Consider the following 26793-nt stretch of genomic DNA (forward strand, 5'->3'; position numbering starts at 1 on the left):
ACCTAGTCAGACTATTTCCTCCTCGGTCCTCTTTTTCTCTGCTATTTCTGGTGGGAGGAAAAGGCGTTCCAGCCACTCCCCTGTATGTATAAACGTATACGTATATACATATAGGGCTCTGGAAATACCCAACAACATGTACAGCCAGAAGATAACTACCAATAGTCCATGATATGAAACCGTCCAAATAAAATCTGCTAAGAAAAATGTTAAAATGAATTATCACCATGCAATATTCCAGTAATTACACTTTGATCCATCCCATCATTATCTAAATTATGCCATGCCACTATTATTTAGTTCATCTTCTACGGTGAAGTCTAGCTATTATGGCCTCGGACTTCCAATTCCTAACGAACACAGTAGTCTACGTGTACGTACACATATTTTGACTGTCTAGAGCACGTGACAGCGACACACCACTAGATGGTTCGAGTACATGTACTTGGTCTCCAGTTCCTTATTCTGGTTTCTTCTTCGTCTATGACTAAACAATGTTCAAGAGAGCGCTGTCGCCTTGCCCGCGGTGTGTTGAATAAGTATTTCTTTCCTCTGTTCAAGAAATGGCAAGGACGAGTAAGCAAACGATGTCCATTTCGTCGCTCTGCTGATATCTATTTCGAACAAGAAAGAAAGAAGACGGAAGTGGATGCCAGACACTGGAAATGCGAATTTTGTGGGAAATCGTTTTATTCAGAGTACTTTACAGACCAACACATGGAGAGGAAACATGGAGATATGATGGTGACTGAAAATCCTGTGTGCCTTGCTAACTACTGTGACGTGTTGAGATGCCATGCCGTACAATCTACAGTGCAAAACAATTCGCCACTCCAAGACAGCTGCAATGAAAATGAGATGTTGAGACTTAAGGCTCGATGCGAGGTGAAAATCTTTCCGCAAGTCAGACTGTGTTGGCGCTTGGCTAAATAACTGTAGTAGTCTGGGCAATACATATATATATATATATATATATATATATATATATATATGCAGAACTTTTGGCGGAACTTGTTTCATGTTGTAGTTGATGAATAATATTAATTAATTAATGTACTTTTATCTGTGAAGACGCTCATTAACAACTGCATTGACTCCAGTTCTACTGGCACTCCTTATCCTCACCAATTGTATGGTAGGCATGCAGTCACATTCAGGGTGTTGTGATGCTGCAAACTTAATTGTTTGTTTTGCTATTCAGATGACCTTCACATACAAATTTGTCAATACCTAACCTGTGAAACATTCTTAGAGCCAGTTGGACATAAGGTAACAAACATGAACATTAGCTTTAATTAACTCATTGAATGATAACGTCACTGTAATATAATTAACTGCTGGTACAGTACAGTATTACTTTCAGGTAGTCAGACCCTACCCGCCATCATACTTCGGGCGGGTGTAAGGTACTAGGGTCTGGCTATGTGAGACTAGTAGGGTATGTGCTTGCTTGTTCTGGTTCATAGCTGCCTGTTTGCCAGATAGCAACAAAATTAGTAACGTATGTTGCTTATGCCAGAGGCAGGGGCATAGCATGGCATGGGCTAGACATGGCTATAGCCCTCATTTATAGGCGTGGTTTTAAAAAGTGTGGACTGTAAATACGTGTGAGAAACAAAGCTGTATATAGTCTATACACCACCCTTTCTTCAGTCTAGATCTGTCACTGATCCTATCGTATTAGTCAATTAGAAGCCAATAAAAATGGGCATGTCCCGTAACATCATGAAGTTTTGTCCCCCCATTTCTAGAGGTCACGTTACGCCCCTGCCAGAGGCATAGCTATGGGGTGAATGGTGTGTCCTGGATCCCCAAGAGGTTATAATTTAGGTGTGTCCCTTTTAAAAATATTTATAGTAATTCTTGTATAGATGTACCTAAACGTGCCTTTGTCTTTATAGACACCATGCCAGGTTGTTGTTTCATGTTTGATCATTGTTTAATCCCTATTCAAAGAGAAAAATGTAGAAGTTCTGTACAATCAAAAATAATCTACCATACAACATATCTATTGACTGTATTAATTTTAATATTCTTTTGTGATAGGTTGACTGCTTTTTGGCTCGTGGCATCATAATAACCTAGCCAATTATACATGCATGCTTAAGTCCATCCCATGAAGCAGATCGTATATGTAGCTCACACAAACCTAAAAAGTTGTGAAATTTAATAATAGCGTTTTGTGTACAAGTTAACATTGACCTTATCTATTAGTTAATATTAATACTAACTATTAATATTAATTTAGGCCCTCCAAACATTAGGTCTACAACATGTACCACTGCGTATACTCTCAGCATTCAAGGTTTGTTTCTGTCATGTACACAGCAAAATGGGACAGTTGGGCGGTTTGAGTGCTTTGCTAGCACTACATACTATTGAGATCAGACTAGTGATACCATATGAGCGTACATAAACTCAACAATCTTAGAACTCTCTTTAGCCCGGTCAGTACAACGCTGATGACGACGTTGACACTGACGCTGACGCTGGAATAGAAATGAATCCTATTCCAGTGTCAGCATCAGCGTCGGTGTCTTTGATGTTGACGCTCGGCTGAGCATCAGCGTCAATACTGTGAACCGGGCTTTACAGTCCATATGAACAGATTACAAAATGTGCTAGCAGCTTTTATAGAAATAAATAACTATACCAATTAAAGCCAACTAACTGTGTTATCCAGACTTGGAGTGTGTGGTGGTATGCAGTCGCCTTCGTTGTAGTTGCCTTCGTCATACTTCTTGTTGTTGTTGTGTTCTGCGATCCATTGTGAGTTACAGCATTGCACCTTATTACTTAATTGAGAGCTCATAAGATGCTCATCTATTGTAGCTCAGACGACACATCTGGCAGGAGACGTCAACATGACCACAAGGCACACGTAAATGCCAATTTATCGACATATAGAGACGTTTCAACCACAAGACAAAGGAAACATTTCAATTTACATCAGTAAGGAGATCAGAAAGAACTATACATAAAATTTGAAACGAATCATTAGTTGATAATAAGTTCCAGTGAAATGAAGTACAGATTCATTGATTATCACTGCGTGTCATCAGAATGACCACTGTGGAACCCCAGTCTAGGAAACTCTTCGTTTGCCATAAGTTCGTTATCCATCCTACACTGCAAGTACGCTTTTGACAGATTTCTACATTTGTGACTATCAAAGTTATTTGTTTTCATGCAATCCATGAATGCAACCATTGCTGCCCTGCATTCTCCTGCAATACAAAACCAGTTATTGTTCAAACCAATGCGCAGTGTCGATGCCCATCATCATCTATACCATCATGGTCCAGAGGAAAACTTCCCTTGTCTGGAGGTCGAGGTTTCAAGACTTTCCTGTTTGAACTGAAAGACATGCAAACCAATGTATACGGGATATCGGATAAACACTAACTTATTGAAATCAGTGATGGCTCGATGGCGGCGCTGGAATGACGAGAGTATGGACGACATTCTCACAAATAGTTTACGTTATGAAACACACGACCATCTGATGGGAGTACCAACTGGAGAAGGAATAGGGAGAAGTAAACAGTGGAAGAAATTCTTGCATCCCATCCGGTTGCCGCATTGGACACTGAAAGACCTAGAAAGAGACGTAGACAGCAATAAGACGACAAAAGCCAGAGCTAGAGGAAGGGGGATACGAATAAAAAGAGGTCCTTTGAGAAGACCTGGGCAGAATACGGTTAAACTATTGTCTTCAGAAATGGAAAGAGATGAAACGTGGCAGAAAGGGGAAACTGCAGCAGTAGCGAATACTGTGAGCAAGGAAACAATAGATGATTGCAGAATAGATACACCAAATTTAGGAACTGACGAGTGTACAGTCTGTTTTAGCTACAACACGATGTCCAATGATTCAGCAAGTGATATCACTGTTGCAACGAGTGGAGAGTCTAGCTGGTGCATGCCAACTAATGATGACACCGACAAAAACAACTCCGATGTTTTTTTAATAAATAATATTACTGTCCCATTACAAGACAGTCAGACTTCTGTAAATTTGAAAGATAACGATGAGAGCAACAGCTACTGTTCTCAGTCTGTCAATGAAAATGAAGAGACAGAAAGTGACAGTGAAGTTTCAGGGAGCCAATTCTCAAAAATTGACTTTCTTGAGGATATACAAGAAAAGATTGCAGCAAATCACTCTGTTCTCACAGCCAAACTGCAAGAAAAGCTGGTACAAGAGGATTTGTGGGTGTCAACTAGAACAACTGTCACAGTGGAAAACCTACCACTTGATATCAAGGCAATGCTTATAGCAAATTATGCACTCATCTTACTTCTGCATATATTATTGTGCTGTAGGAGGTGGACTTATTGGATGTTCTACAAGCATTTGGCGATGTCACTCATCTTTGCCTGGTAAAAAATGAAAGCAATGTCAAAGCTCTCGTCAATATGTCTACTGTTGAGTCGTGTGATTGGATCATATCAGCTTTGAATGGTTCACCATATCCAGGTCAACAAGCATATTTTTGTCTAGAGGAGTAGACTTTTATTGTTTACTGTTTCTTGTAGGATGTTCTGATGACCTTTTAGTAAGATTGGTGTCTCTCTCTTGAAGGAATGACAACAGCTGGATGTGTGACTTACTATAATTATGCATGTACGTACCAAAACAGCATTGAGTTCACTCCTAATTCTTTAATTAAATCTACTATGTCTCTTCATCTTCCTGTAGAGCCAAAGCTATGTCCTCGTCCTCCTCTTCCAAATCCTCCACGGCCACCTCTAAACCCTCCTCGTCCACCTCTAAATCCTCCTCGACCACCTCTAAATCCTCCTCGTCCACCTCTAAACCCTCCTCGTCCACCTCTAAACCCTCCTCGTCCACCTCTACCTTCTCCCCTTCCTCTTGATCCTCTGAATCCACGTCCTGCTGGTCTTGGAAGGAATCGAGCTAGTGGTAGTAACTTGGCAGGATCAATAAACAACTGCATGTCAATATCAACAATTGTGTGCTGATCACATATAGCAAATTGTACAACCAATTTACTCAACCTTCTGCTTTTCACCAAATGATGTTGCTTGCATACCCTCTGATAACTTAACGGAAAAATACTAGCTAGACAGTGAAGGCAGCTAACACACACACACACACACACACACACCACCGCGGCTGTCTTTAGAAGGATACAAACTCAGTGATCGGTCCAAATATTTCATCAACCTTTCCAATTTGACTCTTGTTTTCCAAAAATATTGGCGCATTGAAAAATGGAACTTTCTCGTTGATTGCTGTACAGACTAAGTCTCCCTCACTCGAATGCATAACTTCTCCCATTTCTAATTAATTAATAAAACATCCAACAACTTGCACTAGAGATTGTCGAAGCACGTGGTCTCATTCAAAAAACCTACCAACTACACTATCAGGAGGACCTTGGTTGTACTGATTGCTTCCACCACGACCATATGCTCCTCTTCCACGGCCTCTTCCACGTCCGAATCCTCGAGAAGCCATCACGTAGTATCCCGAATGCAATTTCCCGTATATCGACCTAATGGTTCTTTTGCGTTTTTGCTTCTGTTGGTTATTCGTTTGTTTTGCGATCACTGATGTGGTGGATGCAACAGGTGCTTACTTGACACATTCTCTCGTGAAAATTCGCCCTTTTGAGAGTGTTTCTGGGAAGGGTAAGTCCGAATATGCTGCTGTAGTCTAGAAAGCTCAGGTAGTCGTCTTCAGTCGTTGCATACGCCAACGTAGATCACGTCTTCGAACTGGTCGAAAGCTGCAATAGGATCCCTGCAATTTTGATAGAAAATTTGGTTTACTTATCCGCTGTTTCAGACGACATGGATCCAAGAGGTGCTTTGCACGCGTTCACATACTTTGGCAAATAACACCTGTCATGTCATCGTGTATTAATCTATCGCTCAAAATAGCGAACAGTTTATTAAATGTAAGTTTACCTTCCATTCATCTGATACGCAAAACCAACTTGTATCTGACTATCACTAGGAAACTCGCTGGATCAAGTCGCACGTCAATCTGCTCATGCATTGAGAGTTACTTGTTATTGGAATTTATGCACATATATGTTTCAGAAATTACTTATCCAATACTGTGATCTACACTTTAGTGAGGCACTGACTATGGCAAGCCTCATCATAACTGGCAATTATATATAAATAATACATGCATGTTTATGCTTGTTAGGATAAACTGTTGCTCACTTTGTTACTCATGCATTTGTCATTTGCAGATAGTGTGAGTCTGTCTGCGTGTCGTAATGAGTATGAAAGCATGCAAGTCATTCTTGTCGGTCAATTGGATGATGCTAATGTTTCAATGGAGATACCATGGCCATGTTCAAAGAACATTTGTCATGTGATCTACAGAGTTGAATATCTCAATATCACTGATGTATCTGGCTGCCAAGGAAACGTTGGCATGTGGCCTGATGCACTTATCCCGCATATGGATGTTTTCTATAATGAATCACGACGAGGATTTCCCATTCATGTTCCACAAAACGAAAACAGAGTGGTGTGGGTGAGAACATTAATCTTTCAAACAATAGACGATCATGCTGCATACTAAATCCCAGTTGCTCTAATTGTGCATGTGGCATCACTGCTGGTGCTTAAAGCAGTGCATATTATTTGTCTTTGGTAAAGTAATTGATACTATAGTTGTAAGTACGTAAGTTGGGGCACGTACAAAATTTTTTGCTAAATTCTTTGTAGTATTTTGCATTTCATAGACTAGTTCGCAATATTTTGCACTACCCTATAAAGCTATACTATAATAATAGTGTAAGGGCTTGGTGGCCTAATGGCATAGTCAGTGATATACATAGCACTACTGAAGACGTGGACTCAAGTTCTGTCAATGCAATAATGTTTAATTAAAATTTCTCATGTCTCAAGGAAATGTCTTTTGCTGAAGGTCAAGAGTTTTATCGTAGAGGTATATGAGACTAACGAAAGTAGGGTAGGTGTACCTAGTTGTGGACACTCCCCGGTAATTTGAGTTACAAATGCTGTTTCTCTGGTAACCTGCAGCGGAGAGAGGGAAACATGTCCGATGTACGCACCAATGTCTAAGCTTTTAGAATCGCACAATGTCTGCTAGCGCACTAACAAAATATACGGGATAATGTCTGTCAACAGCCCAAACGGGGTGTATCCTAATTGTGGACATTTTTTCTTCACCACAGAAAGCGACTGGGTCTCAGTACCAGCTGTACTAGATACCTGAATGGTTGCCTCACAAGCTGGTATTTTGGGCCGCAATCAAAACCATGTTCTGTGGTGTATCACTACGACACACCGAAACTGTTAGCACCTACAAGGTTCCTCTCATCACTCCACAAATTCGAACTATACGAATCGATCTTTTGTTGGATCAAGAAAGTTCCCTGACGCTGTCCAGCTGATTTGAGTAGTTCTCCTCTTTCCAGTTTGAATTTATCATTCTCCGCTGTCAACGGCTGTAATTACACTGACTCGCAGGACTATGATTGGACTACCGCACTTCCACACCTCGGCTGTCTGCCAACCACCAACGGCTGATATAGCGGCATATAAATTACCCTCGTTTGAAACTAAGAACTAAAAAAAGATAACGAGGAGGTCTAGCGACTTGAAACTTCGTCGGTGTGCAAATGAAAACAAATTAGTAAGCTGGACATAAGCTTGTTCCGATTGCACGCCCCTAACACCATTTCCGACCACATTGCGGTAAGAAAAGCCCTACTAGTAGGTAATACTGATGTCGACGTCGGACAAAAATAATCTTGTATCCAGTTCTTCAGTTTGGTTTGTGCAACTACCACACAAAATTTGGGCTTCGTACGACTAGACATCAACGAGTTTTTAGATCGAACGTGACGGTTCTCGCTGCTACCATGGAAACACGGCAAGGCAGTATCCTGTGTAGACAACTTGCGGCAGTCGAAAACAGTCTCTAGAGCTACAGTAACTGCATTTTTCTTTAGTTATGCTCTCTAAGACAATATCTAAGCTACAGTAACTGGGTTTTTTCCGGTTATGTCCTCTCTGACGTCTTCTGTGGCTTTTAGAAAAGCCGGTTTTGTGCTCTATATTCCTTTGAATTCTGTTGCTGAGGAGGGCTAGAGCCGGTCAGCAGTGCGTACATCAACTCTGCAATCTGCAAGAAGAGGCGTAGTCAGGGAAATGATGAGATTAGATTACGCATTCATGACGCACCTCTACTCACCGACTGAAAACACTCCAAGAACAGCGGAACGACGAAGCTTTTGCTATTCTTGCCAACTGTCGGTGCGATTTGATCCTTCCCGCTCCTTCTGCAGACGTTTCTGTTGAATAGCACCTTCGCAAAACCGCTAAATCTACAAGGCAGAGCTCAAAGGGGATCAATGGTACAATAGGCACCCCCACCTAAATGGGGTGCGTATTCTTCTAGCCTCTATGATACAACGCGCACCCTAAAACGCCTACTTTATGAAACATTAGGATCCATGGCCCGTCCTTCGTACGGGCAAGATACTGTAGTGTAAAGATAGGTCTGTGGACACGTCACGTGCAATCTTTGTTGCGAGGTCCCGGATGCGCTGAATCTTGCTCTTCGCGCTTGTTTCGATAGAAATCGACACGCTCCCCGTGTAGCGCTTGCTGCAGAAACGTGTAGGTTGGATTCTGTGCAAATGCGATCAGAATTTGGAGAGAAACGAAAGCGCTAGAAGAGTAAGTTTCGTCGGCAAGAGATATTCGATCGCTCGAAGCTTTGCGAAGGACGACGATGCATACGGTCTACACAGGACTGGTGTGGGCGTGTGTTCGAATGAACCGGAATGTGTAGCGTTTGCGTCATCGAGAAATTTTACGCGGGGGTCGACCCCTCGACAGGGGACCCGGTGCGTAATTTTTAAATTTTTTTACGCAAACCTTCCCCTGTGCGTGCCGAGTATGCGTGCCGATTTCGGTTGCCAACGGACAAAAGACGTGGCCGCCAAACGAGAACATACACACACACACACACACACACACACACACACAGACAATTTGAGCTTTATATATTAGATTACACTCTTATCCGGGATAATAAGCAATTCTGCAGATTGTCGCGCCAAATTGCAGGTTGATCAGTAGTTCGTTCAGGTTTATGTAGTAGATCAGCAGTCTGACGAGTTTATGTGGAGAGAGAGGTATGGCAAAACAAGGCAACAAGCTTTACAAAACAACGTTGCTGACTTAGCAGCTAGATACCAAATACCACGGTAACCACACTGACATTCCTAGCATTGTCTCACTTCTTGACTCAGTAGAGTTAGGTAGAGTTTGTAGTTTAGTTGAACCGTTCCAGCATAGCCTAGCTAGTAATTCTGTAAACTTTGCACAACAAGAAATATTCTCATACTCTATACTCTGCGCGCACGGACAAGAGTGTGTAATGTTTCATAAAGTAGGCATGTGCAGGATATATTGTATATCACTTTTGTTTTTTGCTGGTATGTAAATAGTAGGGTGCGCATTGTATCATAGAGGCTAGAAGAATACGCACCCCATTTTAGCTGGGGGTGCGCATTGTACCATTGATTCCTCAAAGGGGCTCGTTTAGGAAAGCAACGAAATCTACGCTGTTTCTTCAGATGGTACATCGTTAGCTCAGAAGAAACGAACAGCTCAAAAGGGAAACGTTGCAATGGTAGTCTTCTAAACACACCAATCAGGGAAGGCGTCTTATTACATTCTCATCGCTGATTGGTTCATGTGACCACGACAGTAGGCGGGGTGTTAGGTTGCTACGGATACAATCGTGTGTAGGGTCTGCACATAGTGTAAACAATACAAAATAATTTAAATAGACTAGTAAATGCTCGGTTAGCATTGTGTTTGGCGAGCGATGGTGTTCTGTCTTTACCTATTCAGTGATAATTTGTGTAACATGGTTGCGTTACGTAGCAATAGTTTCTGTCAAACAAACGCGGGAACTAAAGAAACAGACTTTCAGTTGCTCTTCTATAGTATTTGGCGTTCAATTATACGAATTGGTTGTTCAATTATCCGATTCAGGCGTTCAATTATCCGTTGCTTACGGCTGTTGTGCAATGTCATGGAAAACTAAATAACTTACATAGTCTGCGGTTGGGCAGCAGCTCAAGTATCATCATTCATCAGCTGTCTAGACGCAATGATTTGTAATTAATTGTGTTGTACGATAATTTCCTTTGCACTAATCTTGGTGTCCCACATTTCCACGGAGGTCTAACTAAGCTGTTGTGAGCGAACTAACTCTACATATCTAGCCTACAACAACCCCTTGCTCTGTCAATCGTGGTGCAATCCGCATACTTTGTAAACCGCGCGTCCTGCGTGATACCATGCAACAGTCGATCATGCGTCTTAGCAGGTTTTTACCTAATGAAGAGCTCGAATTTCACTATTTCGCCTTCTCACCTTTCTTGAATCAATCATTTATTGTTTAGCTGAAACGTGAGTGAGCATCATAGAAAGAAGTCATGAAAAAATGTGCGCAGTTTTGACTTTACGTATCAGACGGAAACAATTATTTCTATAAAATTTAGTACTTCTAAGACAGAACATTGGATAATTGAATACCTGAGCCAGATAACTGAACGCACAATTCGGATAACTGATTGCCTGAATTGGATAATTGAACGCAAAATACTCTAGTTGTCTTCAATTTTTTGTTCACGCTTCAATTGTCTCACTGTTTACTAAGATAGTCGCATAACAATGGTTGCGTAGTCACGTGATAAGGGTTGCGTCACAATAATTTCTATCAAAGTAACACGCGGAAACTCAAAAAACAGAATTTTCTCTTCTTTTAGCTTTTCCTTTCCATCCCGTTTGTCACGTATCAGTCTCCTTTGCTCTTTAGTCGCGTAAGGGAGCAAAATCGAGAGTCGTTTTACTCTTCTCGCCATGAAATGACAATTAAGTCGACCCCTCGAAAAGGGTCCCTTGCTTCAATTTTAGTGCATATGTTACGGAGTCAAAATTGCATTCATCTGGCATTGTCGTTTTGTCGATTTGTCTTTCTGTTTTGCCGTAAATCCATATGACAAGTGCTGACGCACGTATATATATATATATATATATATATATATATATATATATATAAATATATAAATATAATTGGCGAGCGAAGCGAGCCTCTCTCTTGTCATGTCAATTGAACTCGAGATATACTAGTAAATGCTCGGTTAGCATTGTGTTTGACGAGCGATGGTGTTCTGTCTTTTGCTATTCGCGTAATAATGGTTGCATTACGTAGCAATAGTTTCTGTAAAACAAACGCGGGAACTTAGCAAACAGACTTTCAGTTGCTCTGCTATAGTATTTTGTGTTCAATTATCCGAACTCCGGCGTTCAATACCCGAACTCGGCGTTCAATTATCCGATTCAGGCATTCGATTATCCGTTGCTTACGGCTGTTGTGCAATATGAAAAACTAAATAACTTACATAGTCTGCAGTTGGGCAGCTGCTCAAATATCATCATTCATCAGCTGTCTAGACGCAATAATTTGTAATTAATCTTGACTTTAGCATGAATTTTTAGCGTGTGTAACTTGTAGGATAATTTCCTTTGCACTAATCTTGGTGTCCCACGTTTCCGCGGAGGTCTAACTAAGCTGTTGTAAATGAACTAAATCTACATATCTAGGAAGCCTACAACAACGCCTTGATCCGTCAATCGTGGTGTATTATCTGCATGCTTTGTAAACCGCGCGTCCTGCGTGATACCATGCAACAGTCCATCATGCGTCGTAGCAGGTTTTTAGCTAATCCAGAGCTCGAATGTTACTACTTCGCCTTCCCACCTTTCTTGAATCAATCATTTATGTTCAGCTGAAGCGTGAGTGAGCATCCTAGAAAGACGTCATGAAAGAAATGTGCGACTAAAATAATGATTTCTATATTTGGTACTTCTAATTACGACAGAACATCGGATAATTGAATGCCCGAATCGGACAACTGAACGCCTAATTCGGATAATTGCTTGCCTGAATCGGGTAACTGAACGCCGAGTTCGGATAATTGAACGCAAAATACTATAGTTGTCTTCAATTCTTTGTTCACGCTTCAATCGTCTCACTCGTTTACTGAGATAGTCGCATAACAATGATCGCATAGTCACGTGACAATGGTTGCGTAGCAATAATTTCTATCAAAGTAACGCGCGGAAACTCAAAACAGACTTTTCTCTTCTTTTAGCTTTTCCTTTTCATTCCGTTTGTCACGAATAAGTCTTCTTTGCTCTTTAATCACGTAAGGGAGCAAAATCGAGAGTCGTCTGACTCTTCTCGCCAACAAATTACAATTGAGTCGACCCCTCGAAAGGGGTCTCTTGCTTCAATTTTTAGCGCATATGTTATGGAGTCAAATTGCATTCATCTGGCATCGTCGTTTTGTCGATTCGTCTTTCTGTTTTTCCATAAATCCATATGACAAGTGCTGATGCACGTATATATATAAATATATAAATAATATATCTCGAGCTCAATTGACATGACAAGAGAGAGGCTCGCTTCGCTCGCCAATTATATTTGTATATTTATATATATACGTGCCTCAGCACTTGTCATGCGGATTTACGGCAAAACAGAAAGACGAATCGACAAAACGACGATGCCAGATGAATGCAATTTTGACTCCGTAACATGCGCTAAAAATTGAAGCAAGGGACCCCTTTCAAGGGGTCGACATAATTGTAATTTGTTAGCGAGAAGAGTCAAACGACTCTCGATTTTGCTCACTTACGCGACTAAAGAGCAAAGGAGACTGATTTGTGACAAACGGAATAAAAAGGAAAAGCTAAAAGAAGAGCAAAGTCTGTTTTTTGAGTTTCCGCGCGTTACTTTGATAGAAATTATTGCTACGCAACCATTGTCACGTGACTATGCGATCATTGTTACGCGACTATCTCAGTAAACGAGTGAGACGACTGAAGTGTGAACGAAGAATTGAAGACAACTATAGTGTTTGCGTTCAATTATCTGAACTCGGCATTCAGTTACCCGATTCAGGCAAGCAATTATCCGAATTGGGCGTTCAGTTATCCGATTCGCGCATTCGATTATCCAATCTTCTGTCCTAATTAGAAGTAACAATTATAGAAATAATTATTTTAGTCGCACATTTCTTTCATGATGTCTTTCTATTATGCTCACTCACGTTTCAGCTGAACAATAAATGATTGATTCAAGTAAGGTGGGAAGGCGAAGTAGTGAAATTTGAGCTCTTGATTAGCTAAAAACCCGATATGACGCATGATGGACTGATGCATGGTATCACTCAAGACGCCCGATTTACAAAGTATGCGGATTGCACCATGATTGACGGAGCAAGGCGTTGTTGTAGGCTTCCTAGATATGTAGATTTAGTTCGCTCACAACAGCTTAGTTAGACCTCCATGGAAACGTGGGACACCAAGATTAGTGCAAAAGAAATTATCCTACAACACACGCTCAAATTCACGCTAAAGTCAAGATTAATAACAAATTATTGCGTCTAGACAGCTGATGAATAATGATATTTGAGCAGCTACCCAACCGCAGACTATGTAAGTTATTTAGTTGCACAACAGCCGTAAGCAACGGATAATTGAATGCCTGAATCTGATAATCGAACGCAAAATACTATAGAAGAGCAACTGAGAGTCTGTTTCCTGAGGTCCCGCGTTTGATTGACAGAAACTATTGCTACGTAACGCAACCATTGTTACGCGAATAGGTAAAGACACAACACCATCGCTTGCCAAACACAATGCTAACCGAGCATTTACTAGTATATCTCGAGCTCAATTGACATGACAAGAGAGAGGCTCGCTTTGCTCGCCAATAAATATACTAGTAAATGCTCGGTTAGCATTGTGTTTGGCGAGCGATGGTGTTCTGTTTTTACCTATTCAGTGATAATTTGTGTAACAATGGTTGCGTTACGTAGCAATAGTTTCTATCAAACAAACGCGGGAACTAAAGAAACAGACTTTCAGTTGCTCTTCTATAGTATTTGGCGTTCAATTATACGAATTGGTTGTTCAATTATACGAATTGATTGTTCAATTATCCGATTCAGGAGTTCAATTATCCGTTGCTTACGGCTGTTGTGCAATGTCATGGAAAACTAAATAACTTACATAGTCTGCGGTTGGGCAGCGGCTCAAATATCATCATATAATATATCTCGAGCTCAATTGACATGACAAGAGAGAGGCTCGCTTCGCTCGCCAATCACAACCGGGACACATGAAAAGCGTTATTACCCTACTACGTCATGAGGTCTTCGGCATTCCCATACGTGAAAGGACAACGCGACGCAAAACGGAGGAAGATGACCGTTTCGAAGCATCGGCGACGTTCACGCAACTTCAAAACACACAGCCTATAACTTATTTCGTCGTCAGATTTACGACAAGCCCTTTACAGGTAACAGGCGTCTATGATTGATCTCCCTTCTACGCTCGCGTAAATTTGCAATGGCGGGCAGTTGGATATATCACCTTGCTATTGTGGGGTTTCATTTCCATTTAAGTAGAATTCATTTCCACTTAAGTAGAAATCGGTTGACTTCAGTAAAATAATTCTACCTAAGTAGAATTCAGTGGTCTTGCAATTTCCACTGAAGTAGAATTCAATTCTACTTAAGTGGAATTCAATTCAACTGAACTGAAAATGATGAATTTCACTAAAGTAGAAATGGATTTCTACTTCAGTAGAAATGATTTCCACTTAATTAAGTAGAATTATTTCTACTTACGTAGAAATAGCAAATTATGGCACAAGTGGTGCGGCATAGTTCTGTGGTATCACGTCTGTGTAAAATGGTGTCGTGCCTTTCAAATTTTGCAGAAACCAAGTAATCTTTCTATGATACGATACAATGCAGAAGACGATCAATCAGTTTTAGATAAACGCCTGAACTGTAAACTGTGGATCTTTGCTGGTGGAGCTGATTATTGATATCAGACAAGGTAGTTTTGACCTTCCACCTATCCTAAGTGAGTTTGTAGGTTTTCAGTTTGTGTCTTATTGTTGCCAGATCTAGTAGCAGTGAAGACAGTCAAATTCTGACTGGATTACTAATGTCGCTGATATTGACATTCCACCTACTTTGTTCGTTCTCATTTCATACCCTATTGTGGCCAGATGTAGTAGCAGTGAAAACAGCTAGATTGTCAGTGGATTACTGATGTCTAGATCTAGTATGACTGTAGATATTCACGTGTCTACTGGACTGGAATTACGCCTTTGCTCCGTGCACCTAATGCACTAATAGCACGTTACAGTCAACGTAACAATAGGCTCAAAACTATACCAAGGTACTCGATAATTGCTTAAGTAGAATTCAGTGGCCAATTTCCACTGAAGTAGAATTCAATTCATCTGAAGTGAAAATGATGAATTTCACTAAAGTAGAAATGGATTTTTACTTTAGTAGAAGTGCTGATTTCTACTTCAGTAGAATTGAATTCCACTTCAGTAGAAATAGCAAATTATGGCACAAGTGGTGCACCATACAGAACATGGTTTTACGTTATCCCGTATATTGTGCTAGTGCACTAGCTGACGTTGTGCGATTCTAGTCGTACAGGTACCGTTACGAATCTTAGATATTGGTGCGTATATTGGACATGTTTCCCTTTCTCTTCATGCAGGCTACCAGAGAAAACAGCGATTGTAACTTAATTACCGGGGAGTGCCCACAATTAGGTACACCTACCCTAACTAGGGCTACAGTTTGTCGATATTAATTTTATTTTTTGTTACGCAGTCTCTGTTATAACATAATCAATTGTAACCTGCATAATTATTTTACCTTTAGCTGCATAACATAGCTGTTATCTTGTTGTAACTTATGTCACCATCCATTGGCTTCAGTTTCAAGCTCATTGTGAGCTGGCTTTGGAATGTATGCATGTTATGACGTGACAGCATGTACATATGATATATACATAAAACACGGTCAGGTAGTGAACATGATTTTGGCAAAAACAAGCTTGGTTTACTCTTAGTGCACTTGCTATATGTATGTGAGCTTGCTACTTAAGCAATTTGCCATAAATCTGACATAAAATTTGCTGCTTGTAGATCGATGTGTTTATACCACCTGAAACAATGCCTGGCGTATATGAGGGCAAAGTTTCTGTACGGTCTTCAAGTCTTTCAAAGCCAGTGAAGTTGTCATATACCGTGACAGTGTGGAGTGCAACTCTTCCTTCAAAATCTTCATTTGTGACCTCATTCGGCTTTAATTCAACTGCAGCTCTATTGGCTCATAATCAGTCTAATAATGCAACAGCAAAGGTGGCACTGACTCGGCTCTATCTTGAGTCTGCGCTGATGAACAGGGTATGTGAATGCTGCATTCTAATTCATGCAGTACTGCACCTGCTGGGTTATGTAGTTATCATGTGCTTTATACATATCTATCGATGCAGTGTATACTTTTGCTGTGTCTGTCTGTCTGTCTGCCTGCCTGCCTGCCTGCCTGCCTGCCTGCCTGCCTGCCTGCCTGCCTGCCTGCCTGCCTGCCTGCCTGCCTGCCTGCCTGCCTGCCTGCCTGCCTGCCTGCCTGCCTGCCTGCTGTGCCTGCATGTATGCATGCTTGTCTGTCTACTTTAATTCCAACTACCTCTTGTCACCTGTCCGCTTGTCCATGTATTTTGAAATATAGGGAGAAACGTAATCATCTTTCAGTGTTCTTGCCAATGCTGACAAAGCAGGCAAATTGCCAGTTGGGATAGTGAGATGGGCCAATGTGTTACTACAACAGAATGACTACTCTGTTGAAGGAAATGAAGCCCTATTCTACCTGATGGCATGCCCCATGGTTTTTCACTGTCTGCTAGTCATCGTTGACTAACCTATAGAGTGTGTATGTTTTGCTCCATATGTGCTGTAAATACTGGAAGGGGTGTGAAAATTTACATGTTATGTTTGCATGGTCACAAGAGGTCTGGTCGTCCGTCCACCTTACCCTTTTGCTGACGTAGTGAAGGATGAGATGTTTTTACGGTTTGACAGTCATGGACATAGGAACAAAGCAGCTCTTTTTTGTGGTTATCCCTACTTTTTTCGTATGGTGTGCTGGATATTTAGGTATGCAGTTCTCTGTTCAACTATAGTATCTACTGCTGAGCAACTTGCAACAGTATAGCCAACTGACACTAATTTCTAAAGCTTATATGATGTACTGTAGTAGTTTCAAGAAACTTTGTTATTTTTGGTGTAATCATAATGCATTAGTTGGAAACACTGTTGGTATTGCCCACATAACCTTCTTAGCCCTCTTTATTATGATACTAGTATACATGGCCCGTCCTTCGTACGGGCAAGATACTGGAGTGAAGATAGGTCTGTGTGGACACGTCACGTGCAATCTTTGTTGCGAGGTCCCGGATGTGCTGAATGAATTCGAATCTTGCTCTCCGCACTTGTTTCGATAGAAATCGACACACTCCCCGTGTAGCGCTTGCTGCAGAAAACGTGTAGGTTGGATTCGGTGCAAATGCAATCAGAATTTGGAGAGAAACGAAAGCGATAGAAGAGTAAGTTTCGTCGGCAAGAAATATTCGAATGCTCGAAGCTTTGGGAAGGACGATGATGCATACAGTCTACACAGGACTGGTGTGGGCGTGTGTTCAAATGAACTGGAATGTGTAGCGTTTGCGTCATCAAGAAATTTTACGCCGGGGTCGACCCCTCGAGAGGGGACCCGGTGCATAATTCTTAAATTGTTTTACGCAAACCTTCCCTGTGTGTGCCGAGTGTGCGTGCCGAGTGTGCATGCCGATTTCGGTTACAAATGGACAAAAGACGTGGCCGCCAAACGCGAACACACACACACACACACACACACACACACACACACACACACAATTTGAGCTTTATATATTAGATTGTAGTTACTGCTCACTGATATTTACTTGCTATTTACTGTGACGTCATTAAATATCACTTCACTGGAAATGTGACGTATGCCATTATTGTTGGTTGGCAAAAATTTATAGCTAGAACACTGAGTTTCAAACTGTTTGAATGTATTTAGCATGTGTGCTAGTCTTTGTCTTCATGAACCATTTGTGAATATGCAGATCACTCTAGGCAATTTTCTTGATTCAGATATAGCCATAAATTCAAGGTGAAGTTGATCAGTACCACAATCATTATTTGTTCTATAACCCAATGCGTTTATGTCAGAAATCGTATTCATTGGCAAACCATTAAGAGTAACTGGCAACAATTCTTCTTTAGTACCGATCTTCCATTTGGCCTTCAAGGAGCTGCGGTCACATCTATATCTGTTCCAACTCCATTCTGCTGGAATTTCTCAAACGTAAATGTGAGTGGTCATTCCACCAGTTAATGCTGCTTTAATTAAATCTACTGAGATTAATTTACAGGTTTTAGTTTGTAGTTACTCATGCAATGACGTATGAATTGATGAAGAAATTTTACCATACGTCTAATTTAATAATAACTGGTATAGAGCAGTCAGCATCTCCATTTGACAGAAGTGTAAGAGCTCAGTACTAACAGTTTGATGCAGTGTTTACAGTGTTCAATATGGTTAATTAATTAAGTGATGGTGAGTGGCCCAATTGAATATATTTGAAACATATCTTGAAACAATAAAATGATTCATTATTGAGACTTTCTGCCTGGCAAAGGCTTTTGTAGACGTATACAATTGCTTAAATACAGTATTTGTTGTTTTTCACTTATTAAAGTTATGACCAGATTTAATCAATTAATTTTATTAAGTACTGTAAATAAAAGTTGCTCAACAGTCTACATATGTAATCTTTTCATTGATAATAAATTGTTGTTTATTTTGCAGCCTGCATGTGATAAGAAAGAACAAGTTAGTTTCTGGAAGGAGGTTTCTAATTATTTTGACAACGAAAGTTAGACAAGCTAGCTTCTGTCACAAGCGAAGATGAATAACACTTGGTCTTTACATTCATGTGAAGGTATGAGTCCTCTGTTGTATGACTACACATTTGATGAGCCAAAGAACGAAGATGCATGGAATAATATTTGTGATCGAGTTCATAATCTTCGCAAAGGTACTGTTGTAAATGTCTAATGTGGTGCATATAAATTACTGCACACACCTGTGGCCTCCCTCACGTATTAATAAAAATAAAGGAATAGTGGTAACCCTAGACATTACTGTGTAATTGATTGAATCTGATCAGAACTAACAATTAGGGGAACTAGAATCTTGAAATGAACTCTTTGTGGCTTATAGATTTACAGGATCAGGAGACCTATCTCAGCTCGACTTAGTGTTGAAATAGTAGACAGTGGAAACCGTGAAAACTAGCAGTAAATGAAATGAAGGAAGATATTTCAGCTAGTTTTAGAGCAACAGTGCCAAGTGCACATCATGACATGCACATGCACATGCCTAGGTAAGCTCAAGTATTCAGCAAGACTTCTGAGAAGAAATTTGGTCTAATTGTCTGTTAATGCATAAGTAGGTAAGATCACAACTACAGTACCTTGGTGACCATCCTGTATACAAGCTGCCCTTGAATAGAGGCTGTTCGTTGATTGCCACTTTTAATATGTACTTTTTGTTTCTTTTATGACAGCAAACTCAACATTGAAATCACTTGTGACAACAGAAATAAACAAAGTAATCAAAACATTCTCTGTAATGTAACATTATTATTCTCACGCATTGTCTTTGTGAGGCTCGACGCCACAACGTTTCTGCTCTTATTGATATCCTGGTTCCTATCATTAACTATGTTGATCCCAAGCCAGGATGCAACAATACACAGGTCAAATTGGGTGCTCTTCATATTTTAATTAAATGTCTGTTTGGAATGGGACATTTCCATAGAATAACACTCAATGTAACTCATATGATACGTGTAAGTATCTCTGGTGGTATCAGTCGTGTATGTCACATGGATGTGAGCGTGAACCTGACTGTAATGACGGTAATGGCTGTTCAAAAGTAAGTTTTTCTAAATTTCAAGTGGTTGGCTACATACCTGCATCAAAGTTTGTGTGTTTGTGTGTATGTGTGTTAGGACTGGCCATCATACATGATTGACCGATCAGCTATCAGTAACCGTGTTATGTCATGGCTGTCATATCTCTATGAAATGCAAGGAGAGCTGTACTGGGGGTCAGGTCATTATATTAAGTCGAATTATCCATTCACAAGATAAATACTTTCATTATTGCTTTCTATTGTGCAACACAATACATGTGGGACACGCCCTAATTTTCGGGCCAATGTCATGAGAGACAGGAAGTAGTTTATCTGGGTTGGAAAGTAGCACCATTCACTGCATAATAGCAAACTTCTTAGCAAGTTAGTTTGTTTATAGCCAGGAAGTTATTTCACATTCTATTTTGTCATAGAACTAATTATATTGATGAGATTGGGGATGCATGGAAGGACCAATTTCATTATGAAGGCAATGGAGATGGCACGTTGTTCTACCCAGGATATCCAACTAAAATTGGAGGTGCTAAACTATCATATGGAGCTTGTTCACTAATACCTGTGGTTACAGAATCAATGGATTTACAGGGAACCATAGCATTCCAATTGAATCAATACGAATGAAACAAATCCGAGATGGATTAGAAGACTTGGAAATGTTCCGGTTTGTGATATGTATCATGTGCGTTTACTACTAATCACAAATTACGCATGTTGCAGGCTACTCGAAACACAAAATGGAAGTCGACAGGCTGTGTTGGATCTGATAAAAGATGTTGTTCACAGCACATTTAGCTTTACAGACAATCCTGATGTAATGCTCAAAGCCAGACAAACCGTTGGAAATAAACTACAGGATCATTCTCATGAAAACATTTGCACTTTCATGTATATGAAGTCTTTGAGTTTGCCATAGCAAATGTTCTCACATGATACTATCTTTGTTGTTACTCGTGTGTTCTTCTTATGAGGTCAAGCTATTAGAAGTATAGCTGGAAGACGGTGATCTAGTAAGTGACAAGGTAGCAATGCAATACTCTAGCACCAATAATAGTCTAACCACAAAGTACTGTCTAAATGGTTTGCTCTAAATGTTTATGGAACATCACAAACCTCTCCCTGCTTTAATAGGGAAATCATCCATCTAACGTGCCATTCTTACAAGTTACAGACATGCAGTTTTCAGAGGCAGAGAGGACCAAATATGCAATTTGATGTTCTAGTTATTAATTAATTTCATATTTTTAGCCATCCATTAGGTTTGGTATTACAGAATATTGGTATCTAAATTGAAACCATTATTTCTAACCTATGAGTATGCACAGAACAAAAGAATTGTTTTGACATACTATCTATCATTCTGTTATTCCACTTCAAAGACAGCTTACAATAACTGAACATTTCTACCGAATTCTTTTAGATAATCCAATGCATAATATCTATAACTATTGCAGAATAAAACTGACTTAATTAATACATGGCGTCTATACCATGGTACTAAACAATAAGGACACATATTGTAAATCCAGCTTAATACATTTGCAACCTACATGGACACTGTAGCTTGCAAGATGGACGTTAAACGGTTTACAGTGTACTTTGATCTATGTATAATTTATGCAATTCAACTAATTTGTTGACAGTAGTCAACATCAACTCTGAAGTAACTCCTTTCTCTTTGCATCCAAAAGTCTGTCTATTTTGTCTACATACAGAGCTGTCTTACTATCAATATGTTGTTGAGCCATCCTGACGTCATTTTGAGACACCGTCTTTCCATTCTGTTTTACTTCATTCATTCCCTTCTGACGAACCTTCCGTATCCCCACTCTTGCCTTCTCTGCTCTCTGCTTTGCTGCTTTGGACAATTGCTCTCTCAATTCCTTTGTCATCCTGTCAACAGATATATAGCAGAGAATTGTGCATGCAACATCTTAAAAAGTCCAACCACACAATAGCTTTACTTTGGTATAGGTATTTTAATCACACATCCTTCTTGCAATGGGGTTAGACCCAGATTAGCACTTCGTATGGCTCTAACTGCAGGTCCAACAGCCTATACTCATAAAGCACAGCATATGATGTGTCATAAATTGTGACAGCTGTCCCATGTGTGATGCAGTTTACACAGAACATGAGCATACAATTAATTAATTAAGGCTCTATTAGACTCTAAATGCACTAAATGCCAGTGTCTAAATGAGGAAACAGAAACAAGGCATAGTAAATGTGTCCTACTAATTACTCATATTCCTCGATCACCACAAGCCAAATGATAGTCTTTTTGGCAGTCTTACATGGCCATCTGCACCCTTTACTGAAGATCGCCATGTAGGATTATCCTTAAGTTCACTCTAATTCTAATGACTACTAGCTACCAATTCTTGCAATGCTCTAATAGCCCAATATCAGATGGAGTATACATAAATAATTAGGTGGTTTCACAAACAGGTATGCCTGGTAACAGTGGTTGTGTTATGCATAACTGGCTGCAACTGAGCCTGCACATGCAGTTAGTCCAGATCTGAATGTGTGTAGATGATATCAATCTAACATGCACAATGACATACAAACTATACCTGTGGTGCTGCTGTGAGATTAACAAGCATAATTTGTGAACTTCTAGCTGCTATGTGTCCCAACTGGTTAAGTGGTAATGTCTTTCCATCAACTTGCACTGCAATATCATCCAATATTCCAGGAGTAATACGAGAAGATAATTTCTTTGTAAAATCCCATTTTAAGCCAGAAATTACTGATTCCATTTTGGACTCCAGCTTATCAACATCAATGACAGATTGCACCATGATTTGATCAACAGAACCTCTAGACACTAGACAGAGTGGACACAAGAATGATTGCATGAGAACAACAGTGAAACAATATCATTTAATTTTTAAGAATAGTATTATAAGAGAGTTACTAAATGTGTGACACACGCGCGTACGCACGCATGTGCACCTACATACACTTAATAGTTAAAGTCTGATTATGCACTATGTCCGCTGCAAGATGTACAGTACCTACTCAGTACAATACACAGAAAGGATAGCAAAAATCCTTGAGTCGATAATGTGCAAACAGAGAAGTTCACTGAAGAAGACATTGGACAGTAGAGAAATGACTCAACTTACAGTCTATCTGTACAATGACATTTATCAAATCCGCAGTTAAGATATTGATTAATTAATTAAGGGCAAAACATGGATGACCCACATCACGCATATATCTGACAAGCTAAATAGAGGAAGTTCAACAAGAGGTTACCTTTTCAACTTCTATCTCTCTGACCTATCTTAGTAGGCTAGACATGCGTACTAACCAATTTAGTAATATAACTAATTGGGTTTTTCGAAAAATGTCCGTTCTGCAACAAACCCACTAAATCTATGTGCTGTGCGGCCTCTACATAATAATTTAAGGGCGATATTAATTATTATATGATAGTATGTATTGGTTTGTCACCAAAATTTGAAAAGTTCGATTAGCTATCACCTCTAGAGCCCATTCTCTTTACAATCGCCTCATTCAACCTTGTCGGCGTAACGTACATGTACAATCTTCTCATCTGTATCGTCGCCAAGTAGTCTGACAATTTTATCCGGGCTTTCCACATGCCACATACCTAGACTTGTACACCCAGTCCTCTCCTCGAGCGCCCTAACACGTGTTTAGTGGAACTAGAGGTAGCACGTGCTAAAACACGTGAAGAGAGCGCGAGGAGAGGACTGGGTGTACGAAACTACAGCAACCTCACAACACGTGATATGCACTATGCTGGCCGAGGCTACATGTCTAATGAAGTATGATGACGCTAATAACCTAAAATCGAAGTTACAATCTGGGATGGTTCGCAATCATGCTGGAGCTCAAGAACTGGCGAAAGGCTACACAGCAGGTCAGTTTGAACGATTTACGAGGGTGGAGAATTTGTGTGGATCTATGCTACGATGCATGACTGCCGACAGATTTGAAACTTTGTGTGCGCTTGTGATTTTACGTACTTTCCGTTGCAAACACACGTAGGCTCCAGCTGCAATGTGGCGTGATGTGGTCACGTGCCCTATTGCCTATTGCAAATACAGCTACGCAATGATTTTCAATCTTTACTTTGCAGGAATACGACGTGTAGAAATAGCGAGTATCATTAGCTGTGGAATCTTAGTGTTGTTTGTTTTTTGCTGTCTTTGCTGGCACTTTCGACTGAATCAATTGGGCGGAGTGCTCGTGAACGCTGGTAAGATATAAAAAAATTTCACTTATGCGTAAATCATTTCATTGTATTGTGTTTCAATATGCTTTATTTATTTTTGTTGCAGTTTTGGCCATTATTGTGGCAGACTTTTTGTCAGGCTTGGTTCACTGGGCTGCAGACACCTGGGGTTCTGTTAATGGACGTTTTGGAAGAGTATGTGATGCTCTACCAAGTCTTTCCAGTTTGTTGTTGTAACGATTTTTGCGTGTAGACGTTTATACGACCTTTTCGTGAACATCATATTGATCCAACTGCCATGACCTACCATGACCTCATTGAAACAAATGGTCACAACTGTTTACTGACAGTAATTCCTCTGATGATTGTGTCTCACCAGCTCATTACACTGTCTGATGACAAAATTGCAGCTACATGCTCTAGCTATTGGTTTGTATTTATTCTTTGCATCTTTGTTACTCTTACCAATCAGTTTCATAAGTGGTCTCATACTCACAATGATTTGCCTTTCTGGGTTGAGAAATTGCAAGACTGGCATATTATCCTGCCGAAGAAACATCATCATATCCATCATGTTTCACCTCATGAAACCTACTTTTGTATAACAACTGGATGGCTAAACTATCCCTTGGAAAGGATTCATTTCTGGTCAACACTTGAATGGTTGATTGAGAAAACAACAGGCTTACATCCAAGGGATGATGACTTGCGATGGGCAAACAAAACAGACTAAATACAAGTTGTAATGGGAGAACGACATGTGAGAAAGAATGACATGTAAGAAGATGACTTCAATACAACAGCTATAAATCTTGTAGTTTTCATGTCACTGTCATTGACACAGAGTTGCATTACTTTTTCTAGTTGTGACTCATTTGTGTTAAATTAAGCTACATCTCTAGAGCAGATCGAGCAACTGTTACTTAATACAGGTCTTTTGCTCAGTATTGTGTGTGGCAGTGTTATAACATTATTGATGAATTAGTCACCATATATGGAGTAGAAAAGATGAAAGAAGAGCAGCTGTTGTTTGTAGAACAGGCTGTGTATTCAGCTGCAGCAAATGAACGGCCACACTATGTTACACTAAAACTGCATGAGTATGACAGGAATTTGATAACATTAGAGAGAGCCAAAGAAATGGTAAAGCTATATTAGTACGTATCTATTGAATAGGTATTGTGTACGGTCCAGTCTTTTGTGTCTAGTTCGTCTACAGTAGTCTTGCACTGTGTAGAGCGTTCACCTTAGTCCTGTAAAATGTGTCTGTGTGTTGTGTAATAATAATAATAATAATAATGATAATGATAATAATAATGGGTTCAAACCCCAGTGACGACAGTAAATTGTGAAACTTGTCTGTCTTTCTTTCTCATGTTTCTCTAGCTTTATCCATGAGACTATGACTCGTTTCAGTCGTTGGGGAGTTTCTGTGGTCTGGCGAATGGTCCTTTGACAATGACGTCCGGTGCTTTCCTGGTGGTCGTTGATATCCACTAGGCGTGCTGTATTGAGTTTGCGGTCACCGTAATGCCTGCAATCTATATCGAATTGGCTAGTCATTGATCGCCGTATGGACTACACGGAAACATGTACCCCGCTGGGCTCACCTGCCGGGTTGGTGGGTGCCCAGATGGGGTAAAGACCCCACTTGCCCATTATGGAGGGGCATAACGACACATACTAATAATAATATGAGGGACTGGTTGTTGCTGCTCAAGACCAAGCTCTTCGGACTCGGTACTATGAGTGCAAGATTCTACATCGTGATGTCAGTCCTACTTGCCGCATGTACAGTGTAGGCCTGGAAACAGTCGACAGTCGACCACATTGTGGCAGGCTGTAGTGCTTTGGCACCGACGGACTACACTGATTGACACAATCAGGTGGCATCCATCATTCACTGGGACGTTTGTCGCCATTTTGGGGTTCCAGTGGAGAGCAGATGGTACCGGCATCATCCTGATAGGCTTGAGGAGACGGATGACATTACTATGATGTGGGATACCACCATCCCCACTGCCGGGAAGATCAAAGCCAATCGTCCAGACATCTGTCTCAGAAATAAGAAGACAAACACTTGTCTTCTTATTGATATCAGCTGTCCTGCTGATGGCAACATTGGCAAGAAACATGCTGAGAAGTTGGCGAAGTACAGCGACTTGCGAGTGGAGATAAGCCGCATGTGGCATTGTCGAACACTGGTAGTTCCGGTGGTCTTGGGAGCTTTGGGCACAGTGCATGCAGGTATTGCACGGTGGCTGGACATTATTCCAGGTCATCACAACCTGCAGCACTTACAGAAAACAGTGCTTCTGGGATCTACTCGGATTCTTCGTAAAGTCATGTCTTCTTTCTAGACAGCCATGATGGTCTAAGTACTTCTGAAGCAGGGTTTGCTTCCAGTACTTGTAATACAAACCAGACTGATCTGGTTGAGCACGACATAATAATATATTTTGTTTCATACCACTACAGGTACAGTGCTCTAGGCCAGACAAGATACATACAATAACAAGTAAAAATAGATAGTCATAGAAAAGTAAACAAATAAATTAAGGTTTAATCCAGCTCTTGAAGTCCATGTAGGACAACACCATGATTCTTGTCCTTGTCTCATTGTCCACTGAT

General features: G+C 40.4%; 6 protein-coding genes and 1 long non-coding RNA gene across 9 annotated transcripts; 3 read left to right on the forward strand and 4 right to left on the reverse strand.

The window, feature by feature from the left end:
• Positions 1-307: 307 nt before the first annotated feature.
• On the forward strand, positions 308-2971 carry LOC134178078 (uncharacterized). Its single transcript, XM_062644865.1, has 5 exons — positions 308-885; positions 1072-1135; positions 1202-1269; positions 2684-2769; positions 2833-2971. Exons 1-5 carry the CDS (start codon positions 427-429, stop codon positions 2954-2956), a joined length of 801 nt encoding a protein of 266 aa, XP_062500849.1. The 5' UTR covers positions 308-426; the 3' UTR covers positions 2957-2971.
• A 70-nt stretch (positions 2972-3041) lies between these two features.
• Positions 3042-3524, reverse strand: LOC134178080 (cytochrome c oxidase assembly protein COX19-like). The gene is made up of 3 exons (XM_062644867.1): positions 3407-3524; positions 3293-3357; positions 3042-3227 (listed from the first exon to the last, which is right to left on the reverse strand). The coding sequence occupies exons 1-3, from the start codon at positions 3463-3465 to the stop codon at positions 3046-3048; spliced, it is 306 nt and encodes a 101-aa protein (XP_062500851.1). The 5' UTR covers positions 3466-3524; the 3' UTR covers positions 3042-3045.
• A 1031-nt stretch (positions 3525-4555) lies between these two features.
• Positions 4556-5508, reverse strand: LOC134178079 (probable H/ACA ribonucleoprotein complex subunit 1-like protein). Its single transcript, XM_062644866.1, has 4 exons — positions 5383-5508; positions 5159-5307; positions 5023-5082; positions 4556-4955 (listed from the first exon to the last, which is right to left on the reverse strand). Exons 1-4 carry the CDS (start codon positions 5483-5485, stop codon positions 4689-4691), a joined length of 579 nt encoding a protein of 192 aa, XP_062500850.1. The 5' UTR covers positions 5486-5508; the 3' UTR covers positions 4556-4688.
• Positions 5507-21083, forward strand: LOC134178077 (uncharacterized). Its single transcript, XM_062644863.1, has 14 exons — positions 5507-5658; positions 6231-6520; positions 16070-16330; positions 18076-18122; positions 18182-18323; positions 18822-18888; positions 18955-19050; positions 19582-19625; positions 19684-19773; positions 19836-19952; positions 20029-20126; positions 20366-20472; positions 20538-20613; positions 20670-21083. The coding sequence occupies exons 1-14, from the start codon at positions 5526-5528 to the stop codon at positions 20863-20865; spliced, it is 1764 nt and encodes a 587-aa protein (XP_062500847.1). The 5' UTR covers positions 5507-5525; the 3' UTR covers positions 20866-21083.
• LOC134178915 (uncharacterized) lies at positions 7938-8527 on the reverse strand. Of its 3 annotated transcripts, none has more exons than XR_009969718.1 (3): positions 8452-8527; positions 8200-8342; positions 7938-8140 (listed from the first exon to the last, which is right to left on the reverse strand). It is a non-coding gene; the product is annotated as an uncharacterized LOC134178915 (long non-coding RNA). The 3 variants fall into 3 exon arrangements; XR_009969719.1 differs by having other exon boundaries at positions 8200-8355; XR_009969717.1 differs by having other exon boundaries at positions 8200-8527.
• A 314-nt stretch (positions 21084-21397) lies between the features above and the next one.
• On the reverse strand, positions 21398-23550 carry LOC134178856 (ribosome-recycling factor, mitochondrial-like). Its single transcript, XM_062645764.1, has 4 exons — positions 23445-23550; positions 22529-22782; positions 21914-22005; positions 21398-21842 (listed from the first exon to the last, which is right to left on the reverse strand). The coding sequence occupies exons 1-4, from the start codon at positions 23515-23517 to the stop codon at positions 21602-21604; spliced, it is 660 nt and encodes a 219-aa protein (XP_062501748.1). The 5' UTR covers positions 23518-23550; the 3' UTR covers positions 21398-21601.
• Positions 23551-23699: 149 nt separating this feature from the next.
• Positions 23700-25213, forward strand: LOC134178406 (plasmanylethanolamine desaturase 1-like). Its single transcript, XM_062645284.1, has 4 exons — positions 23700-23847; positions 24067-24186; positions 24269-24357; positions 24416-25213. Exons 1-4 carry the CDS (start codon positions 23724-23726, stop codon positions 24893-24895), a joined length of 813 nt encoding a protein of 270 aa, XP_062501268.1. The 5' UTR covers positions 23700-23723; the 3' UTR covers positions 24896-25213.
• Positions 25214-26793: the final 1580 nt, after the last annotated feature.

Source organism: Corticium candelabrum, chromosome 4 (assembly GCF_963422355.1).
Source record: "Corticium candelabrum chromosome 4, ooCorCand1.1, whole genome shotgun sequence".
Taxonomy (NCBI): Eukaryota; Metazoa; Porifera; class Homoscleromorpha; order Homosclerophorida; family Plakinidae; genus Corticium; species Corticium candelabrum.

What these genes read in the sequence shown, in the direction of transcription:
- LOC134178078 (XM_062644865.1), top strand. Translation starts at nt 427, where the DNA reads ATGGTTCGAGTACATGTACTTGGTCTCCAGTTCCTTATTCTGGTTTCT. An exon ending in GACTTAAGGCTCGATGCGAG is followed by an intron (nt 886 to 1,071) that starts GTGAAAATCTTT and finishes TTATCTGTGAAG; the next exon opens with ACGCTCATTAACAACTGCAT. An exon ending in TTATCCTCACCAATTGTATG is followed by an intron (nt 1,136 to 1,201) that starts GTAGGCATGCAG and finishes TTTGCTATTCAG; the next exon opens with ATGACCTTCACATACAAATT.
- LOC134178080 (XM_062644867.1), bottom strand. Translation starts at nt 3,465, where the DNA reads ATGTCGTCCATACTCTCGTCATTCCAGCGCCGCCATCGAGCCATCACT. An exon ending in GCCATCACTGATTTCAATAA is followed by an intron (nt 3,358 to 3,406) that starts GTTAGTGTTTAT and finishes CATGTCTTTCAG; the next exon opens with TTCAAACAGGAAAGTCTTGA. An exon ending in TTTTCCTCTGGACCATGATG is followed by an intron (nt 3,228 to 3,292) that starts GTATAGATGATG and finishes TTTGTATTGCAG; the next exon opens with GAGAATGCAGGGCAGCAATG.
- LOC134178079 (XM_062644866.1), bottom strand. Translation starts at nt 5,485, where the DNA reads ATGGCTTCTCGAGGATTCGGACGTGGAAGAGGCCGTGGAAGAGGAGCA. An exon ending in TTGGACCGATCACTGAGTTT is followed by an intron (nt 5,083 to 5,158) that starts GTATCCTTCTAA and finishes CTGTCTAGCTAG; the next exon opens with TATTTTTCCGTTAAGTTATC. An exon ending in CATTTGGTGAAAAGCAGAAG is followed by an intron (nt 4,956 to 5,022) that starts GTTGAGTAAATT and finishes ATTGACATGCAG; the next exon opens with TTGTTTATTGATCCTGCCAA.
- LOC134178077 (XM_062644863.1), top strand. Translation starts at nt 5,526, where the DNA reads ATGGTTCTTTTGCGTTTTTGCTTCTGTTGGTTATTCGTTTGTTTTGCG. An exon ending in GATATAGCCATAAATTCAAG is followed by an intron (nt 18,123 to 18,181) that starts GTGAAGTTGATC and finishes CGTTTATGTCAG; the next exon opens with AAATCGTATTCATTGGCAAA. An exon ending in ATATCCAACTAAAATTGGAG is followed by an intron (nt 20,473 to 20,537) that starts GTGCTAAACTAT and finishes ATGGATTTACAG; the next exon opens with GGAACCATAGCATTCCAATT.
- LOC134178856 (XM_062645764.1), bottom strand. Translation starts at nt 23,517, where the DNA reads ATGAGAAGATTGTACATGTACGTTACGCCGACAAGGTTGAATGAGGCG. An exon ending in AAAGAGAATGGGCTCTAGAG is followed by an intron (nt 22,783 to 23,444) that starts GTGATAGCTAAT and finishes CACTCTGTCTAG; the next exon opens with TGTCTAGAGGTTCTGTTGAT. An exon ending in ATTAAAATACCTATACCAAA is followed by an intron (nt 21,843 to 21,913) that starts GTAAAGCTATTG and finishes ATCTGTTGACAG; the next exon opens with GATGACAAAGGAATTGAGAG.
- LOC134178406 (XM_062645284.1), top strand. Translation starts at nt 23,724, where the DNA reads ATGCTGGCCGAGGCTACATGTCTAATGAAGTATGATGACGCTAATAAC. An exon ending in GGCGAAAGGCTACACAGCAG is followed by an intron (nt 23,848 to 24,066) that starts GTCAGTTTGAAC and finishes TTTACTTTGCAG; the next exon opens with GAATACGACGTGTAGAAATA. An exon ending in TTAATGGACGTTTTGGAAGA is followed by an intron (nt 24,358 to 24,415) that starts GTATGTGATGCT and finishes TTTTGCGTGTAG; the next exon opens with ACGTTTATACGACCTTTTCG.